Source organism: Drosophila mojavensis, unplaced genomic scaffold (genome assembly GCF_018153725.1).
Source record: "Drosophila mojavensis isolate 15081-1352.22 unplaced genomic scaffold, ASM1815372v1 contig_74, whole genome shotgun sequence".
NCBI classification, from domain to species: Eukaryota; Metazoa; Arthropoda; class Insecta; order Diptera; family Drosophilidae; genus Drosophila; species Drosophila mojavensis.
In genome coordinates, this window is record NW_025318899.1 from 16192398 (window position 1) to 16207529 (window position 15132).

Sequence of the window (15132 nt, forward strand, 5' to 3'; positions counted from 1 at the left end):
GCGTGAAATTATATATTAAAAAAATATACAAATAAATTTAATTTATTAAATTAAATAAAAAGTTGCATGTTGACTAGTTTAAAAACATCGTTTTTTAAACACTTAAATATCGATATACAAAAGAAATCGATACGATTTTAACATCACTAGTATTTTTTGTACATACACACAACTTCAGTGTTTTCGACAGTGCTGCACAGTTTGGTTTAAGTTTTGATTTATTTTATTTCTGAGCTTACGAGCTCAGTAATAAATGCGTGAAAAAAGTACAAAAGTTAAATATATAGCTCAAATGATTTACAAAACATAAAGCGCAATACAACCCCACTTATTTATTAGTGATTGGCATAACTCTTATGGCTTAGTTGCTCAGAGTCTGGCCCACAGCTTAAAAACTGGTTTTTGTTGACTTCGTTCGTGCGTACCAACACACCTTAATCCACATTCATTCAGCGAAATACACACATACGCGCCCAAATATATTACGTTTGTACACATGTAAACAAATTAACTGTAAACAACTGAAATTTCAAGCCCGCGCAATATCCTGCCAACAAAGCTGCTTGAATTGCTTTCGATTTAAAACTATTACTTGATTTAAAGAAACGGATATCTAAAGGAAACAAAATGCGTAAGTTTTACATCAAGATTAAACGTTCATGCATAGACTCAATGACCTAGTTTTTAAGAAGCGATGCAGTTCCATTTGCATGTGATTCTTAAACATGCAAAGCTGAATGCACTTGCATACGGACATATGTATACACATACATACATACCCACAGCAGACAAATATGTATGCGACTTCTGTTGCTACCCTTCTTTGGAGTAAATTGTGTGTTTATTGTCCGATCGGTTACAAATTGTAATTCATAGGATTAGATTGTCAATAGGTTTATATGCATGTTAAATTAGTGAACGTATAAGTAGAAATACATATAAAGTTGATTTTTTTAATCTCAAAGAAATGCTGAAATAGAAGTAAAAGCTAATTTTGAGGAAATACCGATAGTATTGAAAATCTTATGCGGAATCAATGAGCGAGAGTAGTCTGAAGAATTACAGATTTTAAAGAAATATACTTATATACATACATTTCTGTAGAGTCGAAAAATTTTCAGAATTCTTTCCATTAGCATTTAAATATAATCAGCTTTTTCAAATCTTTGCCGTCGATTATGTTTTAATGCTTAAATTAACATTCAGTAAATATTAACAATTTACATTAGTTCATTCCAAATTGTTGATCTGAACTTTAGCGTAACTTTAATCCCTTCAATTGGATAAAGAACTGCAAATTGACAATGTAACTTATATATACATACCAATACATATGTATATGTATGTATGTGCATAGGTATACTTGTGTGTGACTTTCTGTACGTGACCTTTTAATTGACTACAATTGTATAAGAATAACAATGGTAAAATTTCGAATTCGAATGACCATTGTCAGTTAGCAGATTGTCAACAGTTCTGTGACAGAACTTCTGTCCCTCTGCCCAATATCGAAAGAGAGTAAAACTGATAAGGCGTGTGAGATTAAAAGTTCTTGTTGCTCGTTGTCTCTCCCTCTCTCTCTCTCTCTCTCTCTCTCTTCAAAAAAACTGGCTCCAACAGAGCCTCAGTGCTTGCGAGCAGCAACAACAATGAACGATAATTTGCTCAACACGAAATCGAAACTCATACTCACATACTCACAGAGGCGAGCAGTGAATGGAGTCGAAGTCGAATGTGAAGAGAGCAGAATGGCTGGCTGAGTGACAAGGGCTCACTGGATACACACCAGTAGACTACGCAGGCTGAGAGCGAAGCTTCAGTCTGTTTGTTCTCGGTGACGTCGAAGTGAGCGTGAATCACATTTTGTGTTAAATTAATTAAAAGAAAGAAAAAAGCCATGCAGGGCGAGTTGAAAGAGCATTAAAACATTTTTCAAGAAATAGAAGAAGAAACCCAAGGTCTGAAAAACCAAATTCAATAAATAATTTGTTGTGAACCATGTCTGGCAAAGGAAATAACAATAATCGCGATCGTATTCGAGATCCACGCGAAGAAATCCTGCTCGAAACGAACTTCGAAGACGACGGTGGGGTACTTACGCGTGCCTATAACAATAATCCCTACCAGAATCGGCGACACAGTGCCTACCAGTCGGATCGCTCCTTGGATAGATACACTGAGCGGGGTGGTGAAGGTAGGCCGATGGCTGATATACGTTCATATATGTATATATTACATGGCACAGAATATGGCTTACGCACTATTTCATTTTTTTCGTTTTTCACCTGCATTTCGTGTGCCTTATCACTGCTCTTATCAGGGCTATCTCGTTGTTTATATATGAGTGTATGCACACATGCGTACATTCATATGTGTATGTTTACCTCGCACCATCTTGTCACCTTATTACAGTATATTACAAGAAGAAGCGGAAATTATGTGCTTCAGTTCATATTGTGCATAGTTTACTTTGCAGTACCGTTTACCAACACTGAAATTTAGAACTTGCAATGACTTTAATGGTCTAAAAACAAAGCTCAAGTATTTGTAATTATATTCGTTGCTGTTTTCTGTAGTGCGAGCTGTGCTCTTTATTGTGAATTAATTCTAATTTTAATTTTAGCGGACTGTTGCCAATCATGTATGGCACGCATACCCTATGCAACGCTAATAGCAACGCTTATGTGTCTGCTGGGCGTTGGCATCTTCTGTGGCACAATGTATCGAGGAGCCTCACTAACAGTTATTATGATGGATCAAGTTTTTCACCTCCGATTAATATGGTAAGCTATTTAATGATGTTTTATACTGTGATAACTGTGGCTTATATTCTACTCATATGCTTATATTTCAGGATAGAGGCTGTGCAAATGATATTTGTCATAATTGCTGCTGGCATGGCTGCTCTCGGCTTTATGATATTGTTTGTGGGCTTTCTGGCAACGGGTGCGACACGCTATAAGGTTTACCGCGCGTGGCGATCACGCGTCGGCGGTCGCATCTCCTGTGCAGTGCTCATGGGCATTACGTATCTGCTTAACTTCGTGTGGACGCTCATTTTATGCTTCTTGGTTATAGTGACGTTCATTTACACCATGTTCTGGAATATGTGTGCGAGTGTTGAGCATTCGCAGAGCTGTATTGATTTGACACAATTCCGTAAGACGACAATTCAAAAGATATTTAACTAAATTTACTAAAGAATAATAAAATTACTTTAATTGCAGATTTCATGTTTCCGCCAAATACGAAGCTTGAGGACATGAAGGTGTGTGAGAAGTATGAGATCAAAGCGTTTTGCAAAGATGGTGTTGAGAACGCTGAGGTCATGTTCATTTTGGCCACGCTGTCTACACTTTTGGTTATTCTCAGTCTGGTGCACTATTTGATGTGCCTTTCGGCCAATTATGCGCACATTCGTGACCATGAAAAGTTCCAAGAACTGCAGGAGATACAAAATCTCAACGAACTGGAATATAGCGCAACATCGAAGGATCGCTTCTAGGATTTATTTAAAACTATTTGATTCAAGCTTCATCAAAGAGGCACAAAGACACAGAAATGCAACGAAATTCATCTATAGCTTTAGGAGTTTTGTTTTTATTCGAAAATTGATTATTCTGTTTCGTTCTATAAGATATTATTGGTTAATTTATTATTCTATATATTATAATATAAATTTAGGCTAATAACGCCCATCAAAGACACAAATTTACACAACTTAAGGACTGTATTTATATATACATCTACATCACATCACAATATACACAGAGTAACTTTTCCTGCCCACCACTGCGAAACATTCCAATAGAAGTTTTAAACTAATCTAATGTTCAAATGTTCTTACTATGAACGAAAGAATATTTTTCCGTCCACAAATGTTTATTTTTAATTGGCTAAGCTCACCCTAATTCAGTATCTAAACTTTATGTTATTTAGCTTGATGTTTTCTTACGCCAGTTTGTGTTTTTTTGTTTAAAATTATATAGCTCATATAAGGTCAATCAAATATTTGCAAATGCTTAAGTGCGCATGCTTATTCATATATATATATATATATATATAAATTTATATAATTACGCATTAATTACATAATAATATTCATATGTATATAATTACATACAAATAAAATTTTTTTAATAATTTGCCTTTTTACTTCTGCAAAATTTATTTAAATATTGTGGGTCTGGTTCAAAACATAACGGCAAAACTGCGGTCCGATTGCATTTATTTTACTATCGATTAGTTAATTACATGTTCATAAAAAATATATATGAAATTTGATTGCTAACCAAATGTTTAGTGATTTAATGTTAGTGTTTATTTTAAATGTGTTTCTTTCCATTTTCGATCAATAATATACACCAATAACTTTTCAGAATATTGCGATGAATCGATAACAATCGATTGCCAGCTAGTTATTTCGTAAGATATTAAACAAACGCGAATATATTAAAAAAATTATACTTTTATAACGAGAATGTTGCGGAAACTGAATACTCCAACGACTACTTTGGTGGTTAGTATTAGTATTCGAAAAATACATGTGAAAATTAATCTTTGGTTTATTTTGCAGCGAGCAGCATCAACACGCGTCGAAAAATTGGAAGAAATACGTGAACGGTTATCAAAAGGCCCAAATTTTCAAGATTTTATCCAAAATTCTGACGGTGTTAAAGAGGACTGGGAGAATTACGATGGCAAATTGCGTCGCGAAAAGGGAGAAACCCAACAATTGCGCTTGCCTCCATGGCTAAAGACAACAATCCCAATGGGCAAGAATTATGCTAAGATTAAGTCTCAGCTGAGAGACCTCAAACTGTCCACAGTATGCGAGGAGGCGCGTTGTCCCAACATCGGCGAATGCTGGGGCGGTGGCGAGCATAGCACACAGACGGCGACAATTATGGTAAGTAACAACCTCTGCGACCTTTGCTGGTAGCTAATAACTGATAGCACATATTTTGTTGATTACAGCTCATGGGCGACACTTGCACACGCGGCTGTCGTTTTTGTTCGGTGAAAACAGCTCGAGCGCCTCCGCCTTTGGATGTGAACGAACCGGTGAACACGGCTAAAGCAATTTCATCCTGGGGCCTGGATTATATAGTGTTGACATCTGTGGATCGCGACGGTAAGGATAAGTTATTTAAGCAATAAGAGGAATATTTAACTAGTGATTGAAACGACTCGCAGATCTTCCTGATGGTGGCTCTAAACATATAGCAGAGACAGTGCGGGAAATTAAAGCGCGGTAAATAGCAATTAAATGCTTACTTTTAATATTCAAATGACAACATTTTTCTCTTACAGCAACTCCAATATATTTGTGGAGTGCTTGGTTCCCGACTTTCGTGGAGATTTAGAGTGTGTGAAGACAATTGCAAGTTGCGGTCTCGATGTATACGCACACAATATTGAAACAGTAGAAAAGCTAACGCCATTTGTGCGTGATCGCCGTGCTCATTATAGGCAAACGCTTCAAGTGCTTCGCGAGGCCAAGAACTTTAATCCGAATCTCATCACCAAGAGTTCAATTATGCTGGGCCTAGGCGAAACAGATGCAGAAGTGGAGCAAACGATGCAAGATTTACGAGAGGTTGGCGTTGAATGCCTGACCCTAGGACAGTACATGCAGCCTACAAAGAGACATCTGAAAGTCATAGAGTATGTTACGCCTGAAAAGTTTAAGCATTGGGAACAGCGAGGTAATGAGCTGGGTTTTCTTTATACTGCCAGTGGACCTCTTGTGCGCAGCTCTTACAAGGCTGGCGAGTTCTTCATTACGAGCATCCTAGCAAATCGTAGAAAGTCTGTTTAATTGAATGATACTCAGATTAATTCAAATTTTTGTGTTTGTACATATATGAATTTGTTAATAGATTGTTAAATATATAGCTTGTTAAAAAGAAATATTCAAATTATAATATTGAATAAAATTGTATATGTATTTATGACCTAGAAATATAAAACAATAAATACATACACCAAAAATATATAAGTACATATGTATTCCGTTAGTTTAACAGCACACTTGGCAAGTGCCTGCCCGTGACAGTGTTGTCATCATCACATTAAGCATAGAGACTATTTAGATCAGTCTTGTATTATGTATTATAATTTATTTGTATAAAACCAAATAAAAGTTCCTGACATAAAAAATACTTTGAATGCGATTCAAATTTAATTTAAAATATAGTTTAACAACATTTGTTTCGTAACTGATAGCTTATCATTACAATAATATTTCAGACAGTATATTCAGAATACTGAATTATTATTTGACCTCAGATTTTATATGGGCACACTTAAGCTACGTTTTTTTCGTTTTATCTATTGTGTGACCATTTGTCGTTGTTTTTAGTTGAAAGTGCATAAAAGAAGTTCAGCGTAAATTCATAAGGCAATACATACGTTGTAAAATAACTAATTACTAAACGAAATAAATACTAATGTCTGCACACAGAACGTTGAAAACGAAATGCAGATATGAAATAAAATAAGCTGTATATGTATGCAGTTTGCTGTATTTATGTGTACGTACATATGCATGCATACATATGTAATCTGAATATGTATGCATGTGTGGCAGTGCGTTTTTGTTTTTACACACTGTGTTGGAGAGTGTGTGCGTGTGAGTGTGTGTGTATGTACGACACAAAGAGTAGGAAGTCTACGAATGTTTAACCCATTAATGTTTAACTGTGAATGCAGGAGAAACCAACTGATCAAGTGTAGCTAAAAAGTAAAAATAAATACATACATTTATACGAGTGTGTCGTAAATAAATTCAACCAAATCTATGTACATAAATACATATTCATATGTATACTACATCAAAGACGACCATGGAAGAGCAACGCAAGTGCGCAAAAGTATTGGTGTTCACCAACAGCAGCTTTGTTTCCACTTTGTTTTTGTTTTGAATGCAATTGTTCCCTTTCTGGCACACTCTTTGGCTATTAGCTCGGTGCTCGGCTCGTTTCTGTCAAAAACCCGATTGCGTTCGGGCTTCATTTTGGCTGTGCATACCCGAACCAGTATTATTACAGTAGTAAATGCATTTGAACACATACATGCAGCAGAAATGCATGGCCCCTATGTATGTATGCATGTATGTGTGTGTACACCAATTTTCGTACGATTGGGGTACATAATGTGTACATCATTGATGAAGATACATTCACGCACATACATTCACGTGTGTATACAATAGAAATTTGTTAATGTATATATGCATGGGTGTGCAATTATTTATTAAATATTAAATGTATAAATATTCATATATTTATTTTTAATACTAAAATCTATCGTTGGTTTACAAACGCAACTGTGAAAGTTATTAGATGCATATGTATTTGTGAATTAAATAAATGAATCGAACTACACTGTTGCCGATCAAATGCAGAGATTAACATCAATTTAATTTGAATAGATTGAAATATGAAAAATATAGATACTATAATCCCTTTTATTGCAAACATGGCAAGCAAGAAAGATAAGAAAATCTAGAGTGTGCTGCGTAATAAAATTTATACGCATTTTTTTTCACAATGGATTCTCAATGATTAGCAAATAGTTTCGTGAACTTTTCCGAGTTCTAGAAATTATAAATGTAATTGTATTATATAATATTAATATAATAGATAAACATATGTTCACAATTGCTTCGATTGCAATTACATTGAATTTAATAGTCTTTCTCTTGGCAGTGGATCGGAGCTCACTGTTATCAACGATCCCAAGATCCTCAGTCAGCGTGGCGGGTGATTAACAGATAATAAGTAGGCCGATACGGATTGGACAGTCGACAGGCGAGGTGTGGAAGAGTGGAGTGGTGGCTACTTGTTGCCGTGCGGATCCTAAAAAGTACTCAAAATTGATAGAAAGAACAGAAAGGCTGCTGCAACTGGTGCCTCAGCCGGGGACCAGCCGCCGCGCAAAAAGGGACGTCGCTCAGGTGGATCCAATTCAGTTTCTGTCGTAGACTCGAACGCAGCGTCTACGTCGAGAGCAGCGCTACAGAGCAACAGAAGTGAATCACTGCCACAACAGAGCCGGCAGAGCAAAAGCAATACTGACGTCAATAGACTGCAATCAAATTCCACAACGTCCCCAACGGACGCCTCCAGCACACACAACTGCAACAGCAACAACAATAGCAATACTAATAACAGTAACAACAGTAGCAGCATAAACGACAACAACGCTTCTGGCATGAACATGCAGAGTACAGCGCCGTTGTCATCCTCCACAGCACAAGGAGTAGCCGGCGGCACCGCAGACAGTGGTTCTAGCACCGCTGTGGAGCAGCCCGCTGGCAGCGACAATGTCACCAACGACACTGGCGCCGGGGGCGACGGGGCAGCCGATGAGGTTGCCCAACCCTCGAGTGGCCATAGCAATAATACGACAAACGGCCATGATGTAAAGCATAATGGCTTCGCAGCAAATAACAATGGCAGCAACAATGTCTGTGCGGTGGACGGTGAGAACAATCGAGAGAATAATAGCAGTGGATACAGTGGCATACATTTGGACAAGTCAAATCAAGAAATAATACGGCTTATTGGCCAATATCTGCAAGACGTCGGCCTCGAGAAGTCGGTGAAGACTTTAATGCAGGAATCCAACTGTTATTTGGAGCACCCGTCGGCCACAAAGTTCAGGGAACATGTTCTTGTTGGTGACTGGAGCAAAGCCGATGCTGATCTTAAGGTAGGATGTTTTAAATAATCCATGTAAGAAGATGTATTGGATTTTTGTACAGATGCGGATGTCTTAGACCTCTGGATTAACTATACTAAATATTCGCTCATGTCTAATCATCTTTTCTTTTGTTAAGCTGGCCTTCAAGAATTCCCTTTGATCTTATTTGCAGGACTTGGAGCCATTGATCGATAATGGCAAATCATCAACGATAATAACGGAGATGAAATTCATATTGCTAGAGCAAAAGTACTTGGAGCATTTGGATGATGGCAATCCGTTGGATGCATTGCATGTGCTGCGTAGCGAACTGACGCCGTTGCAGCACAACATTTCGCGTGTCCATCAATTATCCTCTTATATGATGTGTGCGTCCAATCACGACCTCTACCAGCGCGCCAAATGGGAGGGCAAAGGCATAACATCGCGTGCCCTTGTGATGGAACGTCTGCAGACATTTATGCCGCCATCGGTGATGATGTCGCCGCGTCGCCTGCGCACGCTGCTTCAGCAGGCGGTGGAGCTGCAGAGCCAAGACTGCCCCTTTCACGATATGGCTTGGGAGACAAATCTACAGACGGTGTCGCTGTTGACGGATCATTGTTGCTCCACAGATGGCTTTCCAATGCAAACAATACAAGTGCTGAGCGATCATTGTGACGAGGTCTGGTTCTGTAAGTTCTCGCCCGATGGCCTCAAGCTGGCCACCGGCAGCAAAGATTCCACTGTGATCATCTGGGATGTAGATCCATACAAACTGACGCTTAAAAATCGTCGTGTGCTCGACGGTCAGGCGCAGTTGAACGTTAGCTTCGTTAGCTGGAGTCCGGACTCAAAGCTTATTCTAGTGGGCGGTACCGAGGACTCGCACGAGCTCTTTATCTGGAATGTGGACGATGGCAAGCTGGTTGTCAAGTTCTCGCAATCCCTCGATGATAGCCTGGCCTGTGGCACATTCAGCCGTGATGGCAATCATTTTGTCTGCGGTGGCCAGAAGGGTCAGCTATATCTGTGCGATCTGAACGGCACTTTAATCGACTCCTGGGAGGGTGTTCGTGTGAATAGCGTCGCCTTTCGAGCAGACAACAAAACCATATTGGCGGCCGATAATCATTATCGTATAAGAGGGTGAGTATCAACATATCTAACCTCATCCTGGTTTATAATATTACAATTACATTGCAGCTACAATTTCGATAACCCACGCTCGGACTTTGATATACTGCGAGAACCACATCCAATTATGACATTCAGCATCAATTCGGCCGATCGTTTGGCCTTGTTGAACGTGTCCAATCAGGGCCTGCATCTATGGGATATCGAGGATAAGTGTCTGGTGCGTCGTTTTCAGGGCATACGACAAAGCAACTTTGCCATTCACTCCTGCTTTGGCGGCGTTAACGAGAGCTTCGTGGCGAGCGGCAGCGAGGATAAGGTTGTGTACATTTGGCATCTCAAGCGCGAGGAGCCGTTGGCCAAGCTGATCGGTCACACTAAGACGGTTAACTGCGTGTCCTGGAATCCAGTCTATCCGTCCTTACTGGCCAGCGCTAGCGACGATGCCACCGTTCGCATTTGGGGCCCCAAGCCGACGGGCAGCAATGCAACGACAGAGAGTGACGATTGTTCATCCAGCTCGTCGTCGTCCTCGTGGAACATGACCTAAGCCCGCAATTCGCTTATCGTTTTATTTATGTGGTGTCTGCGCAGTAGAGGTTTGCAATATGAAAATGGGGTTTATTAGTCAAAAAAGAAAAGTCAGAATCTATAGCTATAAACGAATACTTGTTAATTCTAAAGTATATGCAATCGATTTTTTACCACAATCAACTTTCAATCATATAATATCCAGTTTAAGTTTCATCCCTTTCGATTAGTCTTTAGATATTTTCCTATGTTTGTGTGTGTTCAAATCCTCTAATGCGTAAGTCTACATAAATAGGTACGTGATTACTCTGAATTAGTCGTAAGTAAACTCCCAATGTCGATCTAAATGTGGTGCGCATGTCCCAGCAATCAGCAGCCAGCAGAAAGTTGGAAATTGCAATTGGTTAGCCGGGACGGCGACAAACACAAGACTGCCATTACAAAAAAAAAAAACATGTGGATGAGCAGCATGACTTACAATTAGAATTAAAGTTATATAAGGTACATTGACATTGTCTCACACATAATCGGACACAAACACAAACGCCCAGATGCGCGTATGTATGGATATTGTTCAAAGCTTTTCGAGAAACAATAGTATTTTTTTAAACTTTATTACCCATATGTATGTATATTTATTTACATGCCTATGTATTGTGTATTGGCTTTTAATTATTATCAAGTTTCAAGATGTGCCGAATCATTTTGTTTAACATTTGCCATTTTAACTACTTTGTCAACTTTCGATTCGCATTGCGTTCGGTTAAATATATCGATCAGACTGAATACGTTCGGTAATAATTCAAATTTTAACTGAATATAGGAGCAAGCGGGCTTTTAATACATTTTTAATTGTTAATTACTTATTGATTTAGGGCAGTAGTCGCATCCCACGTTAAACAGACTTTAGTTTCGACACTAACTGATGTGTTTGCTGTTAACAAAGTTTAACCAAATTACTGATATAACAAACCCCCAATTTTATTTTATAATCAATACATGCAATAATGATAGCGCTATTTACATACATATGTAATTTAAATTTGACCATACATTAATTGGTAATAATGCATTAGGAAAAAGAAACACTTTTACCATTGATCAAAATAAATGATATTGCCGTCTTTTTCCAATTTATTGTTTTTTTTTTTATACCCGAAACGCATTGAAAATGGTTTAATTCTAAGCTTATGTATCGGAATTTTTGTAGCGAAGGGAGACTTTTGAAAAATTCCGCTAACATTGTTATCGATAATTGAACGATTTTTGATTTGTCAATCAGCTGTTCGGAAAAACGTACACTGAACTGTAAAACAATAACCGCAGACCGAAAACAACATTTGTAGAAAACGTATTTAAAATTTTTACAGAAATGGCTTCTGTAGGCGATGGTAAAGTGAGTTTAAGGAAATTTGAGTATCCAATGTGTGCAGTTGAGGCACTAACTCGATTAGGTGGGTATAAAATATCGAGTCCTCATGGAGCTATTGTATGCAATGTTTATGTCTACTTGCAGAAACTCTCATTGCCAGCCGTAACAAACAGAACTTGGCAATGCAAATCATTTCGGAATTCATTTTTCTGGAACGTGCCAAGGATGGAGATGTTCGCAAAATGCAAACAGTGGGGGGCATCAGCCAAATGAATATCTATCAGGAGTTTCAATTGATTCTCGCACTCATTGACTATTTTTCAAGGCCTGGCCGGGATGACACTCGCAATGCGATATTTCTCTCTCTGTTTGGTAGTCACTTGACCCCACAGCGTTCTAGGCTCCTATCCAGACTAATTAGCACTGCGGTATCGGGCTCGGTAGCCCCACTGCTCTCCTCGGCTGGCACATGGATGCAACAAGTTGGCTGCAAAACGCAGCCGAGCTTGGAGGTTGCTCAGAATATAGTGAGCGACTTCATCTCGTTCTCGCGCAAAACTCCTGAGCAATTGCGACATCTGCCATTGGTTGGTCCGCACTTTGCAGCCAATTTTATGGTAGCCGTGGCCGATCTATACCTAAATGAGAAGCGTGGCGGTGTTCTGACCCCACCACCAGATGGACTTCTGGATGTCATTACAGAATGGACGACAGAGAATCCGCAGCTCTGTCAGGCACCACAGCAGCCTCTTGTTCTGCCTGCCGGCGCCATTGCCATGCCGTTTACTACACCGCTCGCCGGTTTGTTGCGCTGGGTGGTTTTGGCCCCATTGGTCTCGAATCGACAGGCTTATAGCAATTTGCATTTATCGTTGCTACACACACTACTGAAGACAGTTAATAACGGCGAGTCAACGCCTTTGCATGCGCAGGATCTAATGCAGATTGTGACATCTTTACAAAAGTACTGCGCCCATCTTGTTGAGACCAAAGTGGCACCTGAAGAGGATGCTGCCTACATCAAGTGCATGGAGCGCTTTGCTCAAGCCGTGCAAATAGCGCTGTCCTCCAACTACATAACGAATCATATTCAACTGCTGTGCGTGCTGGAGACTCTGCCGCACCACGCACTAATGAAAATTGTGCTAGCTGCTCATAAAAAACTATAATAAGTAATTAAGTAATGGGTACGTATTTAATAAGTTAGCTATAAATTGTATTTTTGGTTATTAAAATTTAAATAAATTATTATTAAGAACATTTTAATAAATAAAAATTAAATATTTATATATAATATAATATGTAAATCACGTTTCATATTTTGAATTTAGCCCACTAATGTATTCCAATTAGAAATATTAATTTGCTTCTTAAAATTTGTTTAGAGGTGCTGCCAGACTTTCGAAAGAATCCACAGGATTTCAGTGCGCAGGACCTCGGTGCGAGTAAATTGAAAAACGAAAATCAATACAACGAAGTTCTCGCGTAGTGCTGTTTATTTTGGAAAAATCTGTTTAATACAGATACAGATAGGGGTAAAGCTACAGATAAAGATTGTTGCATACTTAAGAGGATGCAATGAATTCAGTGCCAAATCGTGATTTTATGGAGGTGCATCCGCTGCATCAGCATCAGCCGCATTGCAAGCAGCAATGCTTTGTGTTCACAGAGATCGCGGACATTGAGCTGCCAGCGGAGATAACGAAGTTTGGCGGTGGCAATGAGAAGCTGCATTGCGCCAATGGTGGCATTCCGAGCTACAATTGCAAGAAGGACTCCTGCAGCGAGTCGTCCGCTGAGCGTCCGGGTGGTGCGCGTGGTCGCAAGATTTTAGTGGGTATTTGCGTGGTACTTGTGTGCATTGCCATGGCTGGTGGCATTCCATTGGCCCTTCAATTGCGCTCCTCGTCGCTGCTGGAGGCACGCTTGGCCTTCATTCGGCGGCTGCTGACGGAATCACCACTGATCGAGGGCTCATGGAAGCCGCCCAGTGATGTCAAGCTGAACAGCAGCGGCATGGCCGACATTAGGCAAAATCATATTGGTGCCGTGTTGTGGCCCATCGCTGTGCACTGCGGTGCCCAGTATCTGGATGCAGTGCAGCTGGTTCTGGAGGGCATCGATGAGGCGAAACGCATCACAGCCTCCACGAATTCCATGCACATTGTGGAGTCGGCCGACGAGATGGAACAGACCCATATAAGAGGCGAGCTGGCTGTGCTTATGGGCATCGGTGGCGGCCACGCCCTGGGCACCAGCCTTGCCGTTCTACGCTCGCTTTACCTGCTGGGCGCCCGATTCGTTTCAATTACCAGCTTGGAGTGCACCACACCTTGGGCTTCTGCTGCCATCAGGAGAAGGGACTATCTAGCGGAAGAGAATGCGACCAATTCGCTTAATGAATTCGGCAAGGTGAATGCAAACTAATGAAATGACATTTGGAATATATATTTATAATATCTAAATTTCAATTTAATTATTTACTTTTTGTTATAGTTAAATTTGTTTAAATACATAGTTCTATTTTTATGTATATGTATTTTATTTATAAAATATTTTTCATTTATTTTTATTATTTTTTTAATAAAATAAAATCAACTTTTTTTCTTTTCAGACAATGCTATACGAAATGAATCGGCTGGGCATGTTGGTGGAGATATCGCAGCTGAGCGAGGCGGCAATGATAATAGCCCTGCGCACCGCCAAGGCACCTGTTCTCCTAATGAATGCTAGCCCACTCTCCATGTGTAATGGTACCAATGTGGCTTCTATACCAGACCATGTACTCAGGTAGGCCTTCAGTCTCCAAATTCGAGTTTCTGTTGTTTAACGAAAATATTTCAGCCTGCTGCCCGAAAATGGGGGTGTGATTCTACTGAACTTGGAGCGCTGTGGAGATCGACCAATTAATGTAAGGGAGGCCATAATTGCCATAAACTATGTACGCAAGGTGGCTGGTGTGGACCATATTGGTCTGGGTGGTGCTCCCAAGAGCTATGCTCTACTGCTGGCCGAGTTGGCTCGCGATCGCGTCTGGGGCAATGCGGCGATCAAGAAACTGGTGGGCGGAAATGTTATGAGAATTCTGCGCGAAATCGAAGCACTCAAGAATCGTTTGCCTCTATTTGAGGAATGGATACCCAGCGAATCTATCGAAAGCAATTCATATTGCCGCTATCCAGAGACATAAGTACTTAATTGTTTAATATATTTAATGTGTTTTAACTGTATACCTTATGATATCGGGCGATCGAATAATATCAGCGAGTTTCTGCTAAACTTTAGATAAATAAACCATATAGATGAATATTTTCGATGAGCCCTCTAGAACGGGCGCGTGGCAACAAATATTCAAAGCTCATTTAAGAATAAAGTTTAATTTACCTAAATATCTAATTAATCAA

At 39.6% G+C, this 15132-nt stretch overlaps 5 protein-coding genes across 6 annotated transcripts; all 5 read left to right on the forward strand.

The window, feature by feature from the left end:
• The first annotated feature begins 167 nt into the window (after positions 1-167).
• LOC6582703 (neuronal membrane glycoprotein M6-a) lies at positions 168-3711 on the forward strand. 2 transcript variants are annotated; one of them, XM_015162561.3, is made up of 4 exons: positions 168-631; positions 2624-2783; positions 2855-3159; positions 3228-3711. In XM_015162561.3, the coding sequence occupies exons 1-4, from the start codon at positions 628-630 to the stop codon at positions 3503-3505; spliced, it is 747 nt and encodes a 248-aa protein (XP_015018047.1). In that variant the 5' UTR covers positions 168-627; the 3' UTR covers positions 3506-3711. The 2 variants fall into 2 exon arrangements, with proteins under 2 accessions (XP_015018047.1, XP_032587228.1); XM_032731337.2 differs by lacking the exon at positions 168-631 and adding an exon at positions 1800-2194.
• A 680-nt stretch (positions 3712-4391) lies between these two features.
• Positions 4392-5901, forward strand: LOC6582704 (lipoyl synthase, mitochondrial). The gene is made up of 5 exons (XM_002008360.4): positions 4392-4519; positions 4577-4909; positions 4978-5134; positions 5197-5254; positions 5314-5901. The coding sequence occupies exons 1-5, from the start codon at positions 4481-4483 to the stop codon at positions 5819-5821; spliced, it is 1095 nt and encodes a 364-aa protein (XP_002008396.3). The 5' UTR covers positions 4392-4480; the 3' UTR covers positions 5822-5901.
• A 428-nt stretch (positions 5902-6329) lies between these two features.
• Positions 6330-11489, forward strand: LOC6582705 (WD repeat-containing protein 26 homolog). The gene is made up of 4 exons (XM_002008361.4): positions 6330-6536; positions 7713-8718; positions 8882-9837; positions 9895-11489. Exons 2-4 carry the CDS (start codon positions 8218-8220, stop codon positions 10373-10375), a joined length of 1938 nt encoding a protein of 645 aa, XP_002008397.2. The 5' UTR covers positions 6330-6536; positions 7713-8217; the 3' UTR covers positions 10376-11489.
• A 157-nt stretch (positions 11490-11646) lies between these two features.
• LOC6582706 (uncharacterized protein C7orf26 homolog) lies at positions 11647-12977 on the forward strand. Its single transcript, XM_002008362.4, has 2 exons — positions 11647-11810; positions 11873-12977. The coding sequence occupies exons 1-2, from the start codon at positions 11729-11731 to the stop codon at positions 12895-12897; spliced, it is 1107 nt and encodes a 368-aa protein (XP_002008398.2). The 5' UTR covers positions 11647-11728; the 3' UTR covers positions 12898-12977.
• Positions 12978-13167: 190 nt separating this feature from the next.
• Positions 13168-15130, forward strand: LOC6582707 (dipeptidase 2). Its single transcript, XM_002008363.4, has 3 exons — positions 13168-14140; positions 14343-14518; positions 14573-15130. Exons 1-3 carry the CDS (start codon positions 13307-13309, stop codon positions 14916-14918), a joined length of 1356 nt encoding a protein of 451 aa, XP_002008399.1. The 5' UTR covers positions 13168-13306; the 3' UTR covers positions 14919-15130.
• The last annotated feature ends 2 nt before the right edge of the window (positions 15131-15132 follow it).